The sequence below is a fragment of the Ambystoma mexicanum genome, chromosome 3p (assembly GCF_040938575.1).
Source record: "Ambystoma mexicanum isolate Mex_15411 chromosome 3p, UKY_AmexF1_1, whole genome shotgun sequence".
Lineage (NCBI taxonomy): Eukaryota > Metazoa > Chordata > Amphibia > Caudata > Ambystomatidae > Ambystoma > Ambystoma mexicanum.
In genome coordinates, this window is record NC_090925.1 from 132,666,401 (window position 1) to 132,691,011 (window position 24,611).

Consider the following 24,611-nt stretch of genomic DNA (forward strand, 5'->3'; position numbering starts at 1 on the left):
ATGCAGCTAAGCATTTATCAGGGATGTCATTTGGGGGTTGCTAGGTCTCCCTTGTTACCCCTGCTGTCTTCCATTTATACCCCTGGGCAAACATTAGATATATATATATATTTTTTTAGACTGGCTGCAACCAGTAGCCAGTGGGTGTTTATGGAGGTCTATTGGACAGGGGAACATGGTACCATCCCATTTGGTGGTCACACGAGTAAAAGATCTTGCTTTAGTCTGGTATCCATTGTGACGTACTAGACCAGGAGCAGGGGGGCCTGGATGCTAATGTGATGCCACCTAAGGGTAAGTGCATTGGCTGGAGGCCCCAACAAAGTAAATCACGACACGAACAAACAATTGCAGGTGTCCAATGGGAACAGATTCAGTGCCAGCTCAGTAGGTGGCTCACCCCAGACCAGCCTACTGAGAGGCTCTTTTCTGTTACCATCATCCTCTTTGTCTGGTGAGGAATGCAGCAATTGTGGGGCAACATTTGAATCACGAGGAGCAAAAACCAGAACATATTAGTTCCCAAGAACTCTCCATCACACCAAAAGAGGTGCATGGGGCAGGGAAACATGTGTACCACCACTCCTGCTTGGTAAAATGAGGCCACACCAGGGGCTGATCCTCTCAGGTTCAGTGCAGCTGGCAATGAAAGACGCATTGGGCTCTATATAGCGGTACCTGTGCATTATATTGAATAAAGTATTCCACGCATGTCCATAACGTAAGTGGACACCTAAGAGATTTTGTGAGTGTATGGGTCTGTAAGTCTATAGTTCAATAAGAGTGAGATGAAATGGTGCTATTGTAACTCTCTTCGCTTTATCTTGTAGGAAACCGAGGTTCAAGAGGCCTGCTCAGCAGGACCGGTTGGAAGTGAATCCATGCCATGATGGCACTTCATGCATGTAACAAGAAAAGCGCACAGTGCAACAATTGTTGAGGATTATTGAATTGTAATGCAGACAGAAAATCACTGACTGCAGATGATGGCTCATATGTATCTCATGCCACCATCTTATTCACTGGCACGGATGATGGCTCATAGTATCCCATGCCACCATCTTACTCACTGACGTGGATGATGGCTCATATATATCCCATGCCACCATCTTATTCACTGACGCGGATGATGGCTCATATGTATCCCATGCACCATCTTACTCACTGACGTGGATGATGGCTCATATATATCCCATGCCACCATCTTATTCACTGACATGGATGATGGCTCATATGTATCCCATGCCACCATCTTACTCATTGACGTGGATGATGGCTCATATATATCCCATGCCACCATCTTATTCACTGACGCGGATGATGGCTCATATGTATCCCATGCACCATCTTATTCACTGACGCGGATGATGGCTCATATGTATCCCATGCCACCATCTTATTCACTGACGCGGATGATGGCTCATATGTATCCCATGCACCATCTTATTCACTGACGCGGATGATGGCTCATATGTATCCCATGCCACCATCTTACTCACTGACGTGGATGATGGCTCATATATATCCCATGCCACCATCTTATTCACTGACGCGGATGATGGCTCATATGTATCCCATGCCACCATCTTATTCAGTGATGCGGATGATGGCTCATATGTATCCCATGCCACCATCTTATTCACTGACGCGGATGATGGCTCATATGTATCCCATGCACCATCTTATTCACTGACGCGGATGATGGCTCATATGTATCCCATGCCACCATCTTACTTATTCTAGCTACAGTCTCTGGAGTCTTCCCCTTTGAAAATGAGTGAGCTTTCATTACACGCATACTGGCTGTTCCTGGCCATTTAAACTCACATACTCAGTGTGCTCCTAGTCCATCTAAGTGGTGTGAGGATGGCCTGCATCCTGATATGTTCAAACGCACTAAAGGGTTTCTCACATTGGCACAGGGTGTCAAGTTTTCTGGCCTGGATGCAGAGTGGCTGAGTATACATGACTTGGCACATGAGCTGCATCCAGTAAACAGTGTGAGAGTCATAGGCTTGGCACAGCTGATATGGTTGCCCATCCTTGATGGATACTTTGGCCATTAGGATCCATAACCTAGAAGCAAAATGTAAGGATCTAAGTACCAGGTACAGAGAATGTGAGCATCCTTGACCTTTATACACTGGGCTACTGCTTTGGATACAAAAGAAGCACAAGAACTCACTAGTCTAGGCCAGTATTTTATTTATTTATCTATTGGACATTTGTATGGCGCCTAAGTGTTTCCGTGAAAGCTTTGCCCCATGGTGTATTGTTTGCAAGTTGCATATGTTTCCCTTCCATAGGATAAAAAGTATTCCTTTGCACAAGAGCATATGCACTACAAGCTTTGGCCACCGTGGAAAGCTACTGCAATACTGCCCCTGGTGGGCAAAAGAACTTTGCAGAGAAAGATCATTTCCATTGCCTCTTTACCCTTTCTTTGCGCTTTTCTTTCTGGAATTCACGTGTACCCTTTTTGTTTCTGTAATTCTAGCTCTTACCATTTTGCTTTTTTGCTCTGTTTCTTTCTCTCTAAATCTCACATTCATGCTATCCCCGTTTGAACTCACATGTTTCTCTTTCTTTGGACGTCCACCTCTGCTTGTGTTTGTCCTTCTCTGTTTGTATCACACTCTTGCACTCCTACTCTCTCTATCTCTAAATATCCCTCTCTATTTGCCTCACTATTTGTGTATCTCTCTGTTTGCTCTTTATCTCATTCTTTCTCCTTCTCTGCCCCACCTCTTTTCTACCCTCTCTTTCACCCCTGTGCCCAGCTCCTCCCTTTTTTTCAGTCTCCTTTTAGACCCCTCTTTTCATCCTTGCCTAAGCATGCAGACTGTTATGTTGTATTACTGGGACTTATACTACGCGCCACTGCCATTTGCATGGTCTTCTGGCACTCTTGCCAATTTGAAAAAGGAGGGTGGGTTAGGTTATTTTGGAGAGAGGGAAAAGGCAAGATAGCGTTGCTGCTGTGTTGATGCATGCCGTCTAGAAGTTCCCAGGCACTGTTCACAGATATGTTTCTAGGTGGTCTGTGCCAAGGACTTAGCGACATTTGTGCCCAGATGGGTGGCTCGTGTGGGCATGGTGCTAGGGCACATTGGCCGGGCAGGTTGTATGTAAGTTGGTTGTTGAGGAGTGGAATTTGGTTCTATGTCATTTCATCGTCGGGCATTTCAAAGCCTGCAATTTAAACGTGTTTGACAGTTCATCAAATCTTTTTTTTCAGGGGGGGTGGGTCCCCCCAATCCTCCTATCCTGCACCTATTTTTACCTATACCGAACCCCCCCAACCACTTATCTGCCCTTTCGTTCACCCCCCCTAAAAAATTTAATGAACTGTCAAACACGTTTAAACAGCAGGCTTTGAAATGCCTGACGATTAAAGAACGTCGTACCTAGAATTCTGTTGTTCGATGTCTGTAGGGAGGGATTATAAATTGCTGTCTGCTTGCGGCATAGCTGATCTGCTTATGGTCTGTTTGACTGTGAAGAAGAGAGTGCAGGTGTTGGGGCAAACTTCATACCATGGGCAGACAATTAATCTATGATTTTAGGAAGTAAAATATAGTGGGGCAGTGAATAAACTGGGTCAAACCATTGAAATAGAGCAAACAATTCAGTTAAGAAGCAAAATAAAATGGGGCAAGAGTTAAAGAAGGGCAGACATTCATATGGTGGAGCAACAGTTCATCTAGACTTGAGGAGAACAATGCAGTTGGCAACAGCTCATCTAGACCTGTGGAGAACAATACAGTGGGCAACAGCTCATCTAGACCTGAGGAGAACAATACAGTGGCCAACCGTTCATCTAGACTTGAGGAGAACAATGCAGTGGGCAACAATTTATCTAGACTTGAGGAGAACAATACAGTGGACACCAGTTCATCTAGACTTGAGGAGAACAATGCAGTGGGCAACAGCTCATCTAGACCTGTGGAGAAGAATACAGTGGACAACAGCTCATCTAGACCTGAGGAGAACAATACAGTGGCCAACCGTTCATCTAGACTTGAGGAGAACAATGCATTGGGCAACAGCTCATCTAGACCTGTGGAGAACAATACAGTGGGCAACAGCTCATCTAGACCTGAGGAGAACAATACAGTGGCCAACCGTTCATCTAGACTTGAGGAGAATAATGCAGTGGGCAACAATTCATCTAGACTTGAGGAGAACAATGCAGTGAGGCAACAGTTCATCTAGAAAAGTTGAGGAGTTGAAGACAAATGTGCAGTGGGGCAACGGTTACACTGGGTAAAGTCAGGATGCAGTCAGTAACAGGAGGCATCACGCAGAGATTTGTGACTTGGCTGCAAACCTGATCACAACTCCCTTCTAAAGTGCTTTACAAGTCCTGCAAAAATGTAAGTTGGCTCATTCACCGGCAAAGGCACACGGGCGGGTTATCTCAGGCGCTGGCCCAGGTGAGCAGACAGGCGCAGGAATCACTTCTTCATAATCTTCTCTTTTTATGAAGACAACATTCAAGTATTCAAACCTCTGTTGAAGCTGGGCTGTCTTGCTTCCAAGTCAAGCGGGTTGCCCCTGAGCTATGCCCCCTCACAAAGGGGCAGGTCACTGATTCCCCTTTCAGAGAACACTGAAAGCCTTGTTATCACACATTAGTACCCGGCACGTGCTGCGCACCGGGAATACAGCGTGTGGATTGGCTCTTTTCCGAGCCATACCACACGGTATTCCTGTGTACGCCGTGCGTGCCGGGTACTCTGTTCCCGGCGAGGGGCGTTGCAGCCCCTTAGCCAATGAGGAGGGTCGAAATGGGGCAATCCCTGCTCTGAGCCTCCCCATGGCTGGATGCTGCCTTCGTCTCCTGCCGGCGACTCAGGTGCGTTTTTTTTTCCTCCACCCTCCTCCCCCGCAAACTATCCCATCCCCACCCTCCCAACCCCACTTATCTTCTTTTTTCTTCTTTTCTTGGAGCAAACGCGCTGGAAACACTTCTGTTCCCAGCGCGTCCGCTCCCGATGGCCGCCATGGAAAGGGAAAACGGACTATGTTTTCCCTTTCCCGGCGGCCATTTATTTGCAATTTTTTTTTTTTTTCTGTTTTGAAACGCGGTAGTTCATCTAGAAAGGTTGAGGAGTTGAAGACAAATGTGCAGTGGGCCAACGGTTACTTGTTAACGAGAATTAAAACACTCAGAGCTAGTTTGGCTGGTTTACAGCAGCAATTTAGCCATTATGATTCAGAAGCTGATCAGAAAGCACAGAGATAGACTCAAAGGAGCTCATTTTGGGCTCCTCGTAATGGGAATAATCAGCCGCGTAAAAGTCTTGAGTAAGGCCTTTACGCTACTGATTCCCAACACGGCTCATTTACGTCCATTTGTGTGGCGCAGAGGAAGGGCGGAACGCGATTTGAGTTTCTGACGCCTCCCTTCCGCTCTGTGCCAGCATTTGCACAAGCATGCATTTTCATGCCGGCGCAATTGCTCCAGCAAAAAGCAGGTGGACCCCATAGGAACCCATTGTAAACGCTGCTTGATATGTGTACATGGCAGGCAGCGTTTACTTCATTTGCAGGTTAGAGTGCAAAAGTTCAGGCGAAAAGGCAGCGTGCACACTTGTATGCCGTCTTTTGCCCTGCACGTATGAGCTCAGCCATGCAAATTATCAAGATTTGGCGGTGGGGTCCCGTCTATGTGCATGTTTACTGTAAAGGGTCTCTGCAGCCTAATTACAAAGCTCAATAAAACAAGCCCCAAAGAGTTCCCCGGGTGAGGTAGAGTGTTCTGGGTGGGGATTGGCAGGAAGTGGATGGGAATGGCCATGGGGGCTAGCATCGCCAATGGATGTGTAAATAACCAAACACCACCTACAGGTTGTGAGTCCCTTCTCGCATTTCATCTGTCTCCTACCTTCACTTCCCTTCACAATTGTTTATTGACTTTAGGTTTACTGCCAGTGGAGAAAATCGCAATTGGCCTCATTATAAGTTTGTCGGTCCGGGAACTACGGTACCGGTAAGCATGCCGGTACTGTAGTACCCGTACCGGCAAACTACGAGTTGTGCTCGCGGGTGCCGTTCTGCCTGCCAGGTCGGACCTGGTGGGCAGAAAGGCATCCGCGAGCACAGCATGTCGGATGCACCGGCAGCATTATAAAAGGTGCTGGTGCATCCGACCTCCCCATTCCCGTTCGGCCCTATGGGGAATGGGGAGCATCTTCTTTCCAGTGCCTGCAAATGGGCAATTACCGGGTCCGGCAGGGCCGTATTGACCCGGTAATTGCCCATTCGGCGGCGCCGGAAATTTTTGGAAGTTTGGCGGCAGCCTGCCGGTTTTACCAGCAAGGCTACCGCCAAACTTCTAATGAGGCCCAATGGCTGTCAGCAAGGGCACAAGTACAGCAAGACTTTTAGGCAGTCGATCATTAGGATGCTGCAAACTGCAGGTTGGGAGGGGAGCATTTTAACATGTGGTTGGGGGTAGGCTCAGCCTGGGGCAGTAGGGTTACATTAAAAATGAAGGGTTGTGGGAAATTCTGTCCAATCAGGAGGACCAGACCCTACTAAAATTCTGCTTCGGCTTTACTTTTCTCGCCTGCACTCTCACAAACCTTTTGTCCCTTCTCTTCGCCAGGATCAGGATAGTCAGTGGCTTTCGGGAGACAGATTTGGAGCTGCATGACTTTATAGTCCTTGAACGCCCACAACACTGTTGGCCAGGCCATCTCATGCCAAGGTGCCCATAATGTCATTCTCCTGTAGTGTCTGCGCCCTCATCACCTCCATCTCCTATGCCATTTCTCAAAGCCTACTTCAAGTCGGCTTCAGACCCATGAGAGGAACGGAATCCACACTACTCTCCATATGGGTTGACCTAAAAATAAACACAGACAACAGCACCCAGTCGGCCCTCACACTACTAGACATATCAGCCGCCTACGACACAATCAGACACACAACACTAATAAAGAGACTGGAGGAGTGCGGCATTGACAAATCTGTGCTACAATGTCTGAGATCTTTCCACACGGACCTAACAGAAAGAACACACCTACCACCTTTTACATCTAGCACTAAAAATATCACTTGTGGCATACCACAAGGAGAAAGCTTCTCCTCGCTCTTCTTCAACATCTACATGTCCCCCTAATAAAACTCATTCAAACCCATGGACTAACAGCATACAGCTACGCATACGACACCCAACTCATCTTCAAGATAACCTCTGCCCAAGACACGAATACCACCCTCAACAAATGCCTCACCGACATATACTCCTGGATGACTAACAACAATCTCAAGCTAAATCCAACCAAAACAGAAATAATGATAGACAATGCACACAGACACATCTGAGCTGGCCACCGTGCCTGGGACCCCAACTGGAGACATCGTCAGTGACAAAAAACCTCGGAATTCTTATGGACAACAGACTCTCTCTATAACCCCAAGACAACGCATTAGCTAATAAATGCTTCTATCTTCTGCAAGTAATAAGAGGGATACTCCCTTACCTCAACTTCCCACACAGAACCCTCACAATCATCTCCTTGGTGCTGTCAAGACTAGACTATGCATGCAGCCTCTACAGTGGAATGTGAGAATGCCTCATAAAAAAATGACACTGAATCCCAGACACTGCAGCAGGGCTACTTCTGAGATTAAACAGAAGAGACCACATCACACCAGCCCTGAGAAGTCTGTTCTGGCTATCAGTAAAACAAACATTTACATTAAAGCCCTCTGCACAACACACTAATCACTACACAGACAAGGAGCCAAATTTCTCCAAGCGGAAATAATCAACCGTTACCAACCAGGAAGAAACTTAAGATCGAGTAAACGACGTTCAAATAGGAACGTAAAACTATGAGAAAAGGACATTTGGAGTAACTGCATTCTCCAATTTAATAGCCAAACTATGGAACTTGGTACCAAAGAAAATAAGAACTACAGAAGAGCACTTAAAATTCAGAAAACGACTGACAGCCAGGCTATTCAACTCGCTGAGACACACATAAAAATGCATCCCCCCACTAACCATACTCTTGGAATAAAGCAAACTGGCGACAAGGTTTGGACGGACTCAAGAAATCAACAATAAAACCACCACACACCCAGTCCCAAACAGAAACTTACTAACCGCCACCTCCTTTTTCAACACCTGCATACCTCTTACGTACTACAGACGTCCAAAGGGCCAACAAAACTACACATCAATAACAGGGAAACCACACAGATGAGACAAACATTCTGACTTTGTGGCATTTGTGGTTTCCAGTGTTGTCTGGTGCTGCTCTTTCTGGCCACCTCCTCCTGCTGCATTTTCACCTTTGCCTCCTTTGCCAGATCTTCCTATTCCTCTCCTGCTCTGCCTGCATTTCAGCTGCCACTGGCTGCTCTGATTCAATCCCGTCAGGATTATCACTGTTCACTCTTCCTCGGTCTCCCCTCCTGCGCCATTGAACATCTCAGGGTCCTTCATAATATTGCTGCCCGTTTTATATTCAATCTTCCCTGCTCCGTGCACATTTCTCCTTTCCTTGCCAAGCTTCAATGGCTACCGGTTAAACAGTGCATTCTTGTCCAGTCTCTTTGCCTGGTCCTTTGAAGATTACTCAACTCCTTATCTACTCTGGGTTTGATATGATATGATATGATATGATAGTTTATTTATATAGCGCCTATACACAATGTGCTTCAAAGCGCTTCAAGGCAAGGGAGAGAAGAAGGAAAAATACAATGACATTCTTACAGGCCAAGAACGGTAAGGATGTGAAATTAACTATCGTACTCGGCCTGACGACAATTCAGATAGTGCAGGGGGGGGTGGGGAGGAGACAGACGAGGTTGCTATCATACTAGTTCCAGGGACAATTCTGATAGAGTAAGTGCATAGAAGAAAGTAAGGGGAAGAGGGGAGGAGAGAACAGAGAGTAAGCAGTCATAAAGACTGCAGAAGCAAGAGGGGAGAGCAAATACAATTGCAGAAGTCAGTAGTCACACATAATGTTGCAAGCCTGGATACAAGATGAAGATGGGAACAGCATGACTCAGGGCCACCATGAGAAAGGGTGACGCACCGTGAATCAATGAAGTCCATAAAAGTCAAATCCAGCATTGGCTACAAGACGGTGATGGTGAAACCAGACTGTATCAGGACAGACTCCTGCAGAAGTAGGCTGGAGGGGGCCAGGGGAAGCAGGGTAGAAGAATCAAGCAAAACAGGCAACACCTGTGTGCGAGAAGGGTGGGGGGCACAAGGGAACATCACTGGGGGACCAGAGGGATGGGGATGGCCTGTGGAGACAGAGGGAGTAAACACATGTTGGTGCATGTTTACCTGCTGTCTGAACAGGGGGTCGGGCCCTGGAGCCTCCTGGTCCAAACAGAAATCACTAAACCCCTTTGAGATCACTCCAATCTCCTGATCATTTCTTTCTTTCTGCCCACCATCCTGCTCCTCCTGTAAGGGTGGATGCTTCCTCTCGGTCCTTCTCTCTGGAATTAGCAACCCTTGATCAGAAAGTCATTTCCTTTTCCCCTCTCTTTTTCCATAAATTACAATCCTAGTTCTTTACTTCTGACATTGGCTACTAGCCTTAACTCCCCACTCTCTAGGTCAGTGGCAGGAAGGCACCTGTGTTGACAGTATAGTTTACAAGTCGATTAAATAGGAATAGAAATCATCATCATGGGGGGGGGAGACAATAAAGTCACAGGGAGCACCGCACTTTAGCTCCTCACATACATTAGGTTGGGCGGTAGCGTTGGGTACACTTTAGAATGGAAAAGAACATTAGAATGTTATGTTATGTTAAAGGTTCTTATACCGCGCAGTGTTGCCAACTGTGTGGTCTCTTGACGCTCTGGTGGATCTGTAAAGCAAGTTAGTAGGACATAGTGGGAAAAAGAGAAAGAGAGCTGGGATGTGATGTTGGCAGCTTCAGTTCGGTGACCCCGTTCACTGAGCGCAGGTGTGTTTTTCGGTTGGTAGCCGCCATATGGTGTTGGGCGAGACTATGTGTGGTTTGTTTCATTGTTTTGTTTCGAATTGACAAACAAATCACCAATCAATTGAGCATGATCAGACAATAAAGCTTGGCCAGATTATTCAGCAGGGTGCAAGGTTTGGCATAGAGAACAGTTCCTGGGGGCCCAAGATAGACCCTTGTTTGGCATATCCCAATGCTAGAGCCAAAGCAGAGAGAGAGAGAGAGGCATAATGTTACAGAAACCCCCCACCCCCTCTATTCTTGGTTGCTCACATGCGTGTACCTTAGTATAGATCCTAGGGCGGGGAATGAGGGCGTGAGGCATCGAGGGTGCAGTCCGGCCATGGTGTGGTGCATGCTGCCTGCCTCCTGCTGACAGTCCCTGATTGATTGCCTCCATGGGACTGTGAGGTCCCAGTCAGTTGTAGTTCATGCGTGAGCCTCGTTTGGGACCCGCGCATGCGCAGGTTAATAAACCGCGCTTGTACGGGCAGTTGCCTCCGGGACGCGTAGCAGGCAGCATCGCGTCCCGTGTCTCTCTGAGTGTGTGCATGTGCGCATGTATGCATGTGAGCCACCCGCGGCATGGGTGGCTATACAACAACTGGCGACGAGGATGGGATACCATCGCAACGTTCGCTTGATGAACACGGCGTGTTTTACATCGGCGACGCTACACGGTGGTGAGTCACGGACCCGGCGGGAACAAATCCATGGTGCCCTAGCGTCTGGTATGCAGCAGTAGCGGCTGGGAAAGGTGCTCGTGCGCTGCTCATACCACATTCACAGAATTTTTGGAACTCTGGCAGTCCTCTACAACCCAGAGGACAGCCAACATCGCAGAGCTACCGGACAAAAGGTGGCTGGACAGCACAGCTGGCAACAAGGAAGACACACAAAGCTGGAAGGGAGCAAAGGACTGCACACACGCGGCGGAGTGACGCTGCACAACGCTGCGTGCACTAGAAATAAAGGCGGCGTGCCCAGCTGCGCAGAGCGACCGGGGAGCCCGAACTGCAAAGACGTGTCCTGGTGCAGTCTGTAACTGGAGGGGGCTCACGGGCATCGGTGTGCGCATAGAGCGCACCACAACAGACTGGGCCTGCCATTATATACAAGGTGCCAGGGCAAAGGGTCTGCTCAACTAAAGTACATTTACTTTATTCATTGTGGCTTTTCCTTAGCATTTTCCTGTAGGCTTAGCACAAGTTAGCACTATTCTAGGTTATTGTATAATTCCAACCAGTTAAACTACACAGTTCAACCAAATGCTCATTTGCACTGTGCCAGAACATGAAGTAACCACACCCAATTAAAATCTCCCCTGAGCTGCATCAGTGCACTTTAAAGAAATGCGAGAAATGAAACTTAGTGATAAGGCCATCAGCTTGTTTTTTATTTCATGAGCAAGAGCAGCTTCTTCCTACTCCACACTCATCCCCTCCCCGGCTTCTAATGTCGCTGGTTGGGCCCTGGGAAAAGCGGGCGGTGCTTGTCCCTCAGGCCTCAGCCTGTCTACTCCATTGAGCATCCAATGCAACATATCATTAGTGGCTGAAAAGCTGATGAACTAATTCCCCGGGCAACATGCGGGGAACGAACTAAACAGAGGTCTGTGCTGACAGAGGGAGCCGAGACAGGGGGCAGAGCCGAAGCAGAGTGGCAGCTTGCTGCATGAGACAGATGTTGCTGCAAGTCACCCTTCTCCTTTCAGAACACTTCCCTAGAGAAGTAATGTAAAGAGAAGAGGGCCTTGCCAAAAATAGCCAGGGTCAATGGTGAACGCCTCGAGTTCCCAGAAGAACACACAGGACGCAGGGTGATGACTGTGCAGCTGAGCCTCAGGGAGCCACTCCCTGCCAGCTGTGCCATTGTTTACTTGACCGCAGATTCACTTAAAGCACGTTTTTTTAAAAACATATTGTTTTTATTGGTTTTGTTGGAAGATCAATTAATACATTATATCATAACAAAGATGCTATTATATAGGTACTCGGAAGAATGTTGCGCCTGCTACCATAAATGACCAGTTAATCCACTATGGCAGTGCCTGGCAAGTGCCTTTTGCCATGCCTACACAAAAGCACAACCTGTTGGCATTGACAATGCTTTTTTAATACATGCCGGATGTAGCCTCTGGATGGCTGATGGTTCACTAGAGGCTATCCAAGCGTAGCACTTTCCCTCCACACTAGTACAGAGATCACACTTTATAACAAATGACTCGGACTGTCACAGCCAATCTTAGTTTTGTTTCCTTTGAATTCTAGTATGCCATTTTTCATATTATAAATGTTGGTTGGACTCCAAGTCCCAGAATGCAAAGAAAAATGCATTACTAGGTGAGTTGGTCACGCTTCAAAGGAACAGGGTATTGCTCTGAAAATACTAGTGTCAACCCTCAAGCAGTATCTGGAACTCAGCTTATTGCAACTAACCATATGGAACTTCGGGGACGTATAAGGAACCTTAAAGAGCCAAATACTACTAACACCTAAGGAGAATACCACTATATATATATATATATATATATATATATATATATATATATATATATATATATATATATATGTTTTTTTTTTTTTCAAAAGAACTGGCTGAACGTCAGTTATGCGAGGAGCACTCTCCTTCAAACCAGGCTTAAATAATCAGTCCGTGACCAGCATATCCATAATGGCTTCTTTATTCGTTAAAATACAGCATTGTAGCTTCCCAGAAAAGTCAACGCGTTTCGCGGCATTACTTGCCGCTTGCTCACAACACCCAAGTGCTACCACCATAGTGTTTAAATGCATAAAACTTGTCTGCCGACATAGAAATGGGACAAGGGGATCCAACGGCCATGAACATAGAAGAGGGGACTTAATTGTGTTGGTACGGCTGGCGGACATCTTTGAACAGAGCTTAATCCCTAGAAAATTAAGCTACGTTAAACCATGATTGAGTAATCATTTAAGGATTTACTTTTCGCTCAATATAAATTGTCCAACCAACAAATCCATTACATTAGTTCCTTAAAAAAGTCCCTCAACATGGTCCAATCTGCACAATCTCTTTAGATAAAGTGCCTAGTGCCTTTTTACTTAAAGTGCATAGTGCATAAATAAAGTGCCTAGTGCTAGCAGCTTACTTAAGTGCCTAGTGCTTTAGTGCATATCAGCCTCCGAGTATCATACAGTGCTTAGTGCTTTCAACTTCATATCAGTGTAGAAATCTATTTCTACTCTTACACTGAGTTACCTCCCCGGTTTTTCTTCAATGTCTCTAGTCTGCAGTAAAATCCATTCACAATAACCAGAATAAAACATACATGGTGACTAATATAAAAAGGTGCATAAAAAACCCCAAAATACACAACATATTATCAAAAAAGTGCAGTTAAAAATACAGACAATAATGGATTTTCACTTTTAAAACCCAATTATGAAAACACTTTATATCAGTCAGTCCTTATTGGTAAGAAGTGCCAGGTTGTTTTGTATATGATAATGCATGTACTAGTGCCCTAAGAAAGTGTATAGTTCTTCGTCTATGTTATGGCCTTGCGGTTGTTTTGTTTCAAAGTCCAAGATGCAACGTGTTTCTTGTTGTCAGAGCTTTTTTTCTCGATCTCCCCCTCTCGGGCCATTTTCAATTGCATGGATACCAAAGAAAGCAAAACTGTCCATATTATTTTTATGGCATTCAGTGAAATGTTTTGCCATCAGATAGTTAGCATCTTTGTTTTGTATGGCTCTCACATGTTGTTGCACCCTTATTTTTAATTTGCATTTGGTACTGCCCACGTACCACTTTTTACATTTGCACATCAGAATATATACTACATATTCAGTATCACACGTGATTTTGTAATTTATATATTCAGTTGATTTTGTTATTGGATGCTCAAAGGTGGTGCAGTTCTTTGCAAATTTACACATATTGCATCTTGTGCATTTGTTGAAACCTTTCTTCCGATTGGTCAACCAGGCACTCGTGTCCTTGGCTACTTCTTTATCCATGAAACTGTGGACCAATTTATCCTTGATTGAAGTATTTCTTCTGTAACTGATGTCTGGATGTTTTTTCAGCAGGCCTCCAATGTCCTTATCAATTGTTAAAACGTTCCAATGTCTCTGTAACACACGTTTCACCTCTGTGGTTTGACTATCATACGTGAGTATGAGTCGTACTTCCTCGTTCTCATTATTCATAGCTTTTTCTTTGTCTGCCAAGAGGATTTGTCTATCATGACTTCTGGCTTTTAAATACGCTCTTTCAATGACTTTTTTAGGGTAACACTGTTGTCGAAATCCTCTTGCTGTGATTTTGCTTTCTGCATCGTATGTTTCTAAAGTTGTGCTGTTCCTTCTTAACCTTATAAATTCACCATACGGTACACTCCAGATCAAACTCTTCGGATGCCCGCTATTAGCGTGTAGTGGCGAATTTGATCCTGTGGGTTTTCTGTGTAATTCACACGTTAGAGTTTGCTCCACTATTCTTAAATTAACATCCAAGAAAGTTATGAACGAATAACTGTGTGTTTCTGTGAATCTTAAGTTGTTCTCATTTTGGTTCAGATGCTTTACAAAATCATACCAACCAACCTCTGTCCCTTTCCAAATTACAAATAAGTCATCTATATATCAATGCCAGATAACCACAATTTCAGTAAAATCATGATTCTGTTCTGTCCATACTTCTGTAGCTTCCCAGGCCCCCATAGTCAAATTGGCATAGGATGGGGGAAATGTTGTCACCATAGCCGTGCCCTGTATTTGCCTGAAATATTCTTCATTGAAAAAAAAGATGTTGTTAGTGAAGCAGAGATCAATCATAGCTACAATCATTTGTGTGTGTTCCAGATAGTTGAGGGACCTGGTGTTTAGATATCTTTCACAAGCTTTTTTGCCGTAATTATGTTCAATTGACGTGTATAAGGACACCACGTCCATGGTTGCCATCATGAAGTTGGATTCCCAGGGTATATTGTTAACTCGCAATAGAAAATCCTTTGTGTCTTTGAGATAGGAAGGTAATGAGGAGACGAAGGACAGAAGAGGTTCATCTATGAATATCGACATGTTCTCCAACACTGACCCCACTAGGGAAACGATCGGTCTTCCTGGTGGTTTTTTACTGTTCTTATGTATTTTCGGAAGAAAATATATGGTTGGTGTGATGGAGTTGGTCGTTCGTAGAAATTTGCAATTTTCTTCAGTTAGTATGCCTTTCTGTTCCCAACCTGCTACACATTTTTTTACCTTCTCTTCTAATGCTTTTGTTGGATTTTGTCCACATTTTTCATAGCATTTTTTATCATTTAACTGTTTGCATGCCTCTTTAACATAATTTTCACGAGTCATTAGGACAATGTTTCGTCCTTTATCTGAGGGCTTAATCACACAGTTTGTCAGGTTGCAAAGTTCATTAAGGGCCATTCTGTCCTTCATGGTCAAATTGCTTCTCTCTTTGTATCTTTTGTTTCGTCTGAGTTTTTTTAAGTCCTCAATTACCAGTGTTTGGAACGCTTCTATGTTGTTGGCGGTGTTAGCTATTGTATTGAACTTTGATTTCTGTTTCAATTTGCTTTTGACTGTCCAATCTGTTCTAACGTCCAACTCTTGAAAGTCAATTGATTCCATCTCTTGACCATCATTGACTGTTCGGCCTTTTTGGAGCTCAACTAAGTCAGCAAGAGCTCCCATTTCAGAAAAGGTAATATCTGTTTTTCCTTCCGGTAATGTCTTTTTCTGTGCCTTGAAATCTGTGATGGCAAAGAATTTTTTCAGACGTAATTTTCTAATGTACTGGTCGAAATCAATCCGAGTTTGCACATAGTTATACTACTATATGTAGGAAAACCATAGAATTACTCCAGTAAAATCACATTGTGAGCTACATTTACCAGCCCAACAGAAATCCCTGCATCACAAAACTGCATTTTAGCAGTTACAGAAATAATGGATGCGCTGTGGCTGCTGAGAACATATTCCCTCCCGCAAAACTGCATTTAAGCAGTTACAGAAATCATGGCTGCTCTGTGTCTGATGAGCACATATGGGGCGAGATGGAGCACAGACATTCCGAGAATGGCTGCATTTATTTTCTTCATGTGCACCAAAAAAGAGAAGGATTCCAAGGCAGAATGGCTCTGCGCTGCTATGCTGTCAGCTCAAAACTTCAAACTGCAAAAGAAAATGTTCTGCGTTTAAAACAACCTTGCACTGGTGCTATTTTCATCTTCAAACATCACCACGTTTGGTTCCAGTAAAACACAGCCATGCCCATCTATACTCAGAATGAACATCATCCTATAAGGGCCATTCCTCCCTGAACGGCATTGTGGTGCCAAATAAAGTCTATGAAAAGCAGGAATTATATTTCAGGCCGCATTCAACAATTACTTTGGAAACAAATTAAACACACGCACAGCATTTCAAAGAAGCTCTCTCTCTCCTTTTCCTGATGTCTGTTTCAAAGAACCAATTTCTTTAACATATCCCCGTGGGTAGAAATTGACCAGAGTTATAAAAGCTGACTGAAAACAAAATGCGAGGAATGCCTCATTTTTAAATGGATACAAAAATAAAATTAACCTGTGTTACTGCTTTACACAGAAATAAAATGACATTATGACAGCTAAATAAGAAATAATACTGTAAATGCCAGAAACAAAACTGTATATTTTGGGAAGCCGTAAAAATACAGGTGTATTTTACTCTGTGTATTTTACTCTTCTCAGCACAAAGAACTTCAACAGCCTGGCTGGAGCTCAGGCATTCCTGTCAGACCAGTTTGGCAAGGCAGGCACTTTGAAGATATCCAGCCCCTTGGGAAAGGAAGTCCCTTTACAAATGTGAAAGGACCAAGGTGTGGGAATTTGAGACCTCGTCAGACTGGCCAGCACTTTTGCAGCCGGGGACAATGGATCAAGGGGTACTGGCCCTATCACAAGGAAGTGTGAATTCCTTTCACACCTCTCCTCAGCTTCCATTGCCTGGGATGAAAGAGCGTCATGGGAACCCTGTTGTTCAGTTGACTAAGGGAAAAACATTTGGCTTGGAAAGACTGTCCACTTTTGGGAACAAAGCCAGCCCATTGGAATTAAAAGACGTTTTACATTAAGACATTTATTTCAGTAATCTAAAGAAGCAGTAATGTGAAATTATGACAGCTTTAATGTAAATTTTGCGCCATTAAAATAAGACTATGTGGGTTATCCTAGCATGTGGGGGACGTGAACGGCATTAAAGAGGCATTTCTGAAGAAAGCGTACATGACACAAATGTATAAATGTAATGGAATCAAGCCCGACAATGTTAGGCTCATGTGTAGCCATTTGTATAATTTTAGGTAACATGTTGTTCAGAGAAATGGCGAAAGACTGCCAGAAGGACAAAACAGCATCACACAAACTTGGGATTTGGGACGTCATATTCTTTGTAAAATATGGGGTCTGCTTTTCTAATTTTCATGATGACAACAATTGTAAATATAAGTGTTTTGTTTCATAACTGATTTTGGCAAAAGTAACGGTGCTATAACAATGCACATCATAAAACACACACCCTAAAACTGATGTCACTTCCGGGGGCCAATCTGCTTACAGGGAGGCGGCGGCAGCATCCACAGGCTGACCTATCCTATCTTAGAGGTATGTCCAGGTTATTTCCGCCCATATAGTAAAGGTCCTCTGATGTCATCCTGCTTATAAAAGGAGGAAGCATAGAGAGAGTCAGGACATTCAAAAATCCAACATTCAAAATCCAGAGATCCAGATATTCAACATTCACCCTACAAGATTCCAGACTCCAGTGCCAGGCCAGGGGCAGCTGATCCAGATCCATGCAGAACCTCCTATCCAGGCAGGACAATTATCCAGAACTAAACCCTACAAAAATCCCAATAATTCAGGGAGAAAGGGGGAAAGGCTGCTGACCCTTTGAGAGAATCCAGTGACCAGACCTGTCTTTTCCCAACTGATGCACCCCGATGTCCACTGTGACCAGACCCTGGTTGCCCCACTGTTCCCTTGAAGGATAGCCCGCCGCTGCGCAGTGACAGATCCTTGTCCCGCTGTCCAGAGACCCGGTTAGCTGTCTGAACTACCCAACCCAAGTGTATTTTGTAAGTATCACCCCTCTCCAGTAACCAAAAAAGCTGCTTACACCTCTCTGTTACCTTGCATTCTGTCCAATCCTATAAGAAATCTTATAAGTACCCTAGTAAATTCTTAAATTGTCAGAATCCTCTGTGTATCCTGTCCTTAGAAAAATCTGTGTTAGTCTCCATGTGTAGCTTAATTCTTTCCCAATCATCTCAGTCCGTTGTATAAGTCCTTAGTACTGTTTTGAATAAATTAATTAATTTTCCATAGAGATGAACGTGGCGTGAATAGGTTAACCTTGCAAATTAACCTCCCTGCCTACTGTGTCTTTCTTTAATAATATAGCCACTAAAATATAGTTGCAGTAAAACAAATCATTTTGCTAATAAAACAGAGTTTGCCTGTGAAAGTGTTTCCCTTTTAAAAATCCGATTTTTCCCTTCCTTTCAAAAATACCACACTGTCTACCATAAAGAGTCACCCTTTCACTTTAGTATCATACCTGTTATGTGCCTTTGTACCTCATCAGTAAAACAGATTTTCGATTCTGTCTGTTTAGCTAATTTCTGAAGTTGTTTGCTCGTTTTAAACCAGTGAAAACTAAATAATTGCAATTTTGCCCCGTGTGATTTTTGCTGCACTGTTTCCTTCCCAAAGTCAATTTTCCCACTTGTAAGCATGTTGTTTAGTCCCTTGCCTTGTAGCTTGTAGGTTTTCTTGCTTCTTTAGTACAGCCACACAAATTCCTATCTTATCCATTCAACCGCACATGTAAAATAACCATTCAGTAATTCTGAGTGCCATTTTGCTCAATTTCAATATGATTTTGGCCTCCCATTCAGGGGTGGTGGGTCGGATTTTCAATCTAATTTTTGGCTAGTATACCTGACTCCTTGCTACCCCTCTCCACCAACACAAAGCTTGGTTAACAGGGGTTTGAGGGAGTGTTGCAAGGGGAATACACAACCATGGTGCCATTTGAAAAAAGTATTACCCAAAAAGTAATCTTGCTTTCATTCATTTATGCATTGATATGTCTGATATTAGAAAGTTAAATTAAGTGTATCCCATTTTACTGTGTAATTATCACCACAATGGTGATTGCTGCCCTATATTGAATCTGTTTGATTTTCATTTGAATTTTAAAAATAATAAATATTTCATTATTACACACCGGCCTGGTTCATGGTCCATTGCGACACGGGGTGTACGTCAAGGGTGTGTGAGACAGATTGGCTGCCTTCTCAAAGCTGAATCTGAAATAAATAAACTTGAAAGCGTTTTTTATTGTGCGCCACATCCCTGGCCAGTAGAAAGAGTCCTGGTCTAGAGTGTGCCATATATTTATAAATCCGTGACACCATGAAGCCACAGGCCTCAGAATAAGGAACAAAGAGATGCAGATTCCGCAGCACAAAGCAAAAGGCCAGTGCTTGCAACCAAGGACAAGGGCGGGTGGAACATTCCTGGCTCTCATGGCAGGTTTCCACCTGCAAAATGACAGAATAAATCCTCACTAATTGCAGACAAAAATTAAGCTCAGTTCTGCCGTCCTCACCCACATGACGCAGCCAAGCCGAACAATAGCCCTTTACCCGTGGTGGGAAGAGAAGTGGTTCCCAGCAAAGATAGAATTGTTACATGTGTTGCCCAATGAACATTGCAACCTGCAGGCACTCTCCCAGGCTATGTGGCTATACCAGTGGCAAAAATTGGGACACACAGTCTTTCTCATTACCTTGAGAAGGTACACGAGCGCTGTGAACAGAGCAGGGTCCCAGGCCTGGGGGGACCTGCTCCAGCCAATCAGAGAGCACAAATCCTGGGGTGGTGTGTAATGGGGCAAGGGCCAAAGGCTATCCTGCAGCCATGCAACAATGTAATAGATTGTTTTGGGGAAGTCTCAGAAAAACCCACCTGACATGGAAGAACCAGTGTGACAACTCATATAGGGGACACATATAGGTAATAGTACCCACGTTACCCAATAGAACACACGCTTAGATTTTTGGGGAACGGTTAGGAAGTGTGATATCATAATAACATAAAAGCTTGTGACATGGGCTCAGGGGCTGTGATTGCTGGAGAATTTTGTTTTCCTGTATGATCCCTGTCTGTTTGGAAAATAAAGGACAGTTCTGACTTGCCCTTGGCTGAGTCCTCCATCATTGCCGGGGGAAGGTTCGTTGGGCCATGGGTACTCTGCTGAGAGGTGACTGTAGCGCGAACCCTGGTCTTCTGGAATACCCTTTATAATGTTAACACACTGAATACAGAGGACAGGTTAGTAACTAATTAGTTTGAAATGTCCAGGCATATTAGTAATAATAGAATAACAATAATGACAAATTTACATAGAGCACTTTATGCGGCTTCCTTCCGCTTTTAAGCACTGTAATGCGAGGTTTTATTATTGAAATGATTATGATTATTATGCCCTGCTGTGAATCGAGTTTGTGGGGTGCTGGCTCCTTCCTGCTTTACCCATGACCTATCCACCAAGCTAATGACCATTCTCCAGGCCATACTCCCCATTTATAGTTTTTTCTTGACTTTCCCCAGTTGTTAATACAGTACAGTACTGATGTAGGCCAAGGATTCCCAGTTGATTGGTCTTACCTGATGAGTTGTAAATTAGCTTTAGTTTTGGTGATAAGAAGAAATGTTAGCTTTTGCTTTCCTCAGCGCTGTGCTATTGGCGATATCTGATTGGCCTCACCTTGGGGGCATGTGGGAATTGGCCTCTGGTGTGATGACATAAATGAATGTGAGCTGTCCACCCCATGCAGTGCTGGGTGATTGCTTTCAGGTGTGAAGTCGTCTCAGGAGCTCAACCGGCTACGTGCTTGTGTGCTTACTGCAGCCAGCATGGGACAGCTCATGCTCCTTGGGGTTGTGCTCTTGTCATTGGTTTGCAGGACGATCAGTGCTAGTCCGTGGGCGGAGTCTTCCAGGAGAGGCTGGCGCAGAGCGGCAAACATCCTGATGGTGAACCGGCTCAACCTTTGCTCTGCCATTGCTCATGTCATAAAATGCACTAGAGGGCAAAAACTACCACAACCTGAAGTGGTAAGCAAGTGTAAAGGTTCTTTTAGAACTTTCCCTCAGGAGGAGGAGTCTCCCCCTAATACAGTGACGGAAGCTTCTTAAAACACAGGATGCTACAATTAAGAACCTAGGCAAGCAGAAATAAGACTGCAGCAGGTGAGAAAATAAAACAGGCATCCTTGAAAATCACTTGCTTTACCTCTGTCTTCAAATGTTAAGCAGACACACAGCTTTAATGCTCGCTTCGAATATAGAAACAAAATGGATTGTAGAAACAAACACAGACTACCGATCCAATCACATAATGCTGACATCACGAACTACACAGCCAATCAGGTCATGTTTACATCACAAGATACTTGAACACCACTCACAAATCAGTACATGTACTATTTGAAAGCCATTTTACAAAACACGTATATTTAACAGTAACTTCTTCATTTTTAAAACTAAATATATTAAAATATGTAACATAACTTAAAAGATGCTGTAAATATTTTTTAAACCATCAATCAAGTCAAATATCGTTTAAATAACATAAACACATTGCTGCCGCCATTTTGGAAGTGAAAATGGTTGATAAATTCACCACACAATACAAATGCAGGCAAAGAGTGCAAACAGGTGTGTGGTTTGAGGGAAGATGGGTGGGAATGGGAGGAAAATCATATAGATTTCACTTAGAGATTAGTGTTAAATGGGTCGGACACATAGCCAAACTACACAAATCCATCCTCAGATGTCATCTGCATTGAAAAGCATTAGAGACCCTCATTCAAAGCTCCTATTTCAAGCTCTTATGTTAAAGCTCTTATTTTAATGACAATAGTTTCGGCTTAAAGGTAGTGCTTTCAGCGTCACCTAATAGCCAAACCTAATGAAACCATGGGAGTAAAGGTAATTGGGGATTGGTTCAAGAAAGTTTTAATAATGTTAGAAGATTATGCCGGGTGATAAACCTAGAACTGCAGGCAACGTGAAAGTTATGAGAGTCATTATGTCACGTGACTTGCCAGTGATCTGGCCAAGCTTCAGGCATGGCCTTCTGGCCTAGACAGGAAACCCTGCAAGGGGCTCTGGAACGGTTACTGTATTTTTGTCGATCTTGTGTTTAAGGATGTTCTAAGCTTCCTTGTTATCCGAACCAGTAGCAGATGTGTGTATCAGTGTGGTAAGTTGTGCAAGTAATCGAGAGGGTGGGGGGGCTCTGTTATTTGGGGGTTGGGGCCTAACAGGTCTGGCGCAGATGCAAATTGTAAGTAGCTAATAATCCTTGAAAAGAGATGGGGCCTGTATAATTAAAGACGTGACCTAACAGACCCTATCACGTTTTCACACATGCAATGAAAAGGAGTAAATTAATCTTTGAAAGATGTAGTACAATTTAATTATTGAGCTGTAAAAATATTGATCAAAATAAATATACTCCAATATAAAAGAGAACATCAAATCAGTATGTCAGTGCACCATACATCCATCAGTTCCTTTGAAAGAAATCCATGGCTCTTATGTACTAATGAAAATCACTGTAATGACAATACTTTAATATAGTGCATTGCAAAAATCAATGTATTCTCTTCAGTGGTGCAACGAAACCTACATTTCAGGGGGTGAATGGGTTAATCCTTCAAATGCTGGGAGAGACGCTAACTTCAGAGACGGTGGAGGAGGGGCAAACTTATTTGTGTGGGGGCCTCTAACTTCCTTACATATTCTAGTGAGACTATTCTAGTGCAGCTTAAATGTTGCAAGCAGTTAACTTCCTCCATTAAGTCTGAAAGCACCCACTTAAGGACTGCATGAGAATGAGCAGTCTCATGTCCCCTCTCAACCCTTCCAATCACTTGTCTGGCATGCAAGTACTAACCCCACATCACGATTTCAATTGGCTAAAAATGTACGCATGTGAATGCAGGTGCTAAGAGTGAAATGCTATACGTTAATAATTGCAAGACCTTTGCTAACAGCGAAGCCCGGGCGCCTTTTAACATCTGTGTGCTGTTCTGTCCGGCCACAGCTCTGTAGTTCAGCCAGGTCGAGTCAACAAAGCCCAAAATTCCAAGGGGATCAGAAGCCCGGTCAGCTCAATGGTGCTGCGCCACTGATTCTCTTATATTTTTCCTTACATGTTTGAAAACAACCTAATTCCACATGCCTTTAACTGATTTTGTGATTCTAGACACAGCTAATAGGGACTTCTACTGGCTAAGAGCATCATCGGTACTCATCTTTTTATTTACCTTACTGGGGAAGAAATCAGGGTTGCAAGTCAGTTCGGAGAGTCACCGCAGTGCTCTGACTAAAGTGCAATATTTAGAGACTGCCTGGGCCCTGGCTAGCACTGGCGCACTTAAATCCCTGGTGTCTGCCATATTATTTGCTGGCGGAACGATTTCCTATGATTAGGAGCCACTGCTTTCTACTGACAGTAAACTAATAGAACAGGCTGATGCCTGTATCAACCTGCATAGAGTTCTCTAAGGCATGGAGGCTTGGAACCATGCCCTTACAAAAAAGGGTTACATGCTGCCTCAGTATCAGTTCAATGCAACAATCTGTTTTCTAACCAGAAAAATCTTGAAATATTACATTCACAATTACAGATGATCACCCACTGCCACCTGTGAACAGTCAACATATCATAGGAAATCAGAAAAGGTCCACAGCCACCCCCGCCCGTCCCTCAGCCTGAGACCATATTTGTGCAGAGAGCTAAAGGCGTACCCTTTACGAAAATGTGATAATGCAGCTAAGCATTTATCAGGGATGTCATTTGGGGGTTGCTAGGTCTCCCTTGTTACCCCTGCTGTCTTCCATTTATACCCCTGGGCAAACATTAGATATATATATATATTTTTTTAGACTGGCTGCAACCAGTAGCCAGTGGGTGTTTATGGAGGTCTATTGGACAGGGGAACATGGTACCATCCCATTTGGTGGTCACACGAGTAAAAGATCTTGCTTTAGTCTGGTATCCATTGTGACGTACTAGACCAGGAGCAGGGGGGCCTGGATGCTAATGTGATGCCACCTAAGGGTAAGTGCATTGGCTGGAGGCCCCAACAAAGTAAATCACGACACGAACAAACAATTGCAGGTGTCCAATGGGAACAGATTCAGTGCCAGCTCAGTAGGTGGCTCACCCCAGACCAGCCTACTGAGAGGCTCTTTTCTGTTACCATCATCCTCTTTGTCTGGTGAGGAATGCAGCAATTGTGGGGCAACATTTGAATCACGAGGAGCAAAAACCAGAACATATTAGTTCCCAAGAACTCTCCATCACACCAAAAGAGGTGCATGGGGCAGGGAAACATGTGTACCACCACTCCTGCTTGGTAAAATGAGGCCACACCAGGGGCTGATCCTCTCAGGTTCAGTGCAGCTGGCAATGAAAGACGCTCTATATAGCGGTACCTGTGCATTATATTGAATAAAGTATTCCACGCATGTCCATAACGTAAGTGGACACCTAAGAGATTTTGTGAGTGTATGGGTCT

General features: G+C 44.2%; 1 protein-coding gene across 1 annotated transcript in view; it reads left to right on the forward strand.

Annotated features, from left to right (window-relative positions):
• The first annotated feature begins 16,104 nt into the window (after positions 1 to 16,104).
• Positions 16,105 to 24,611, forward strand: part of LOC138579824 (GATA zinc finger domain-containing protein 14-like) — a 60,304-nt gene continuing 51,797 nt past the window's right edge. Inside the window, exon 1 of the mRNA XM_069650051.1 lies at positions 16,105 to 16,226. Coding sequence (XP_069506152.1) covers positions 16,105 to 16,226 — 122 coding nt within the window. The remainder of the gene's footprint in view (positions 16,227 to 24,611) is intronic.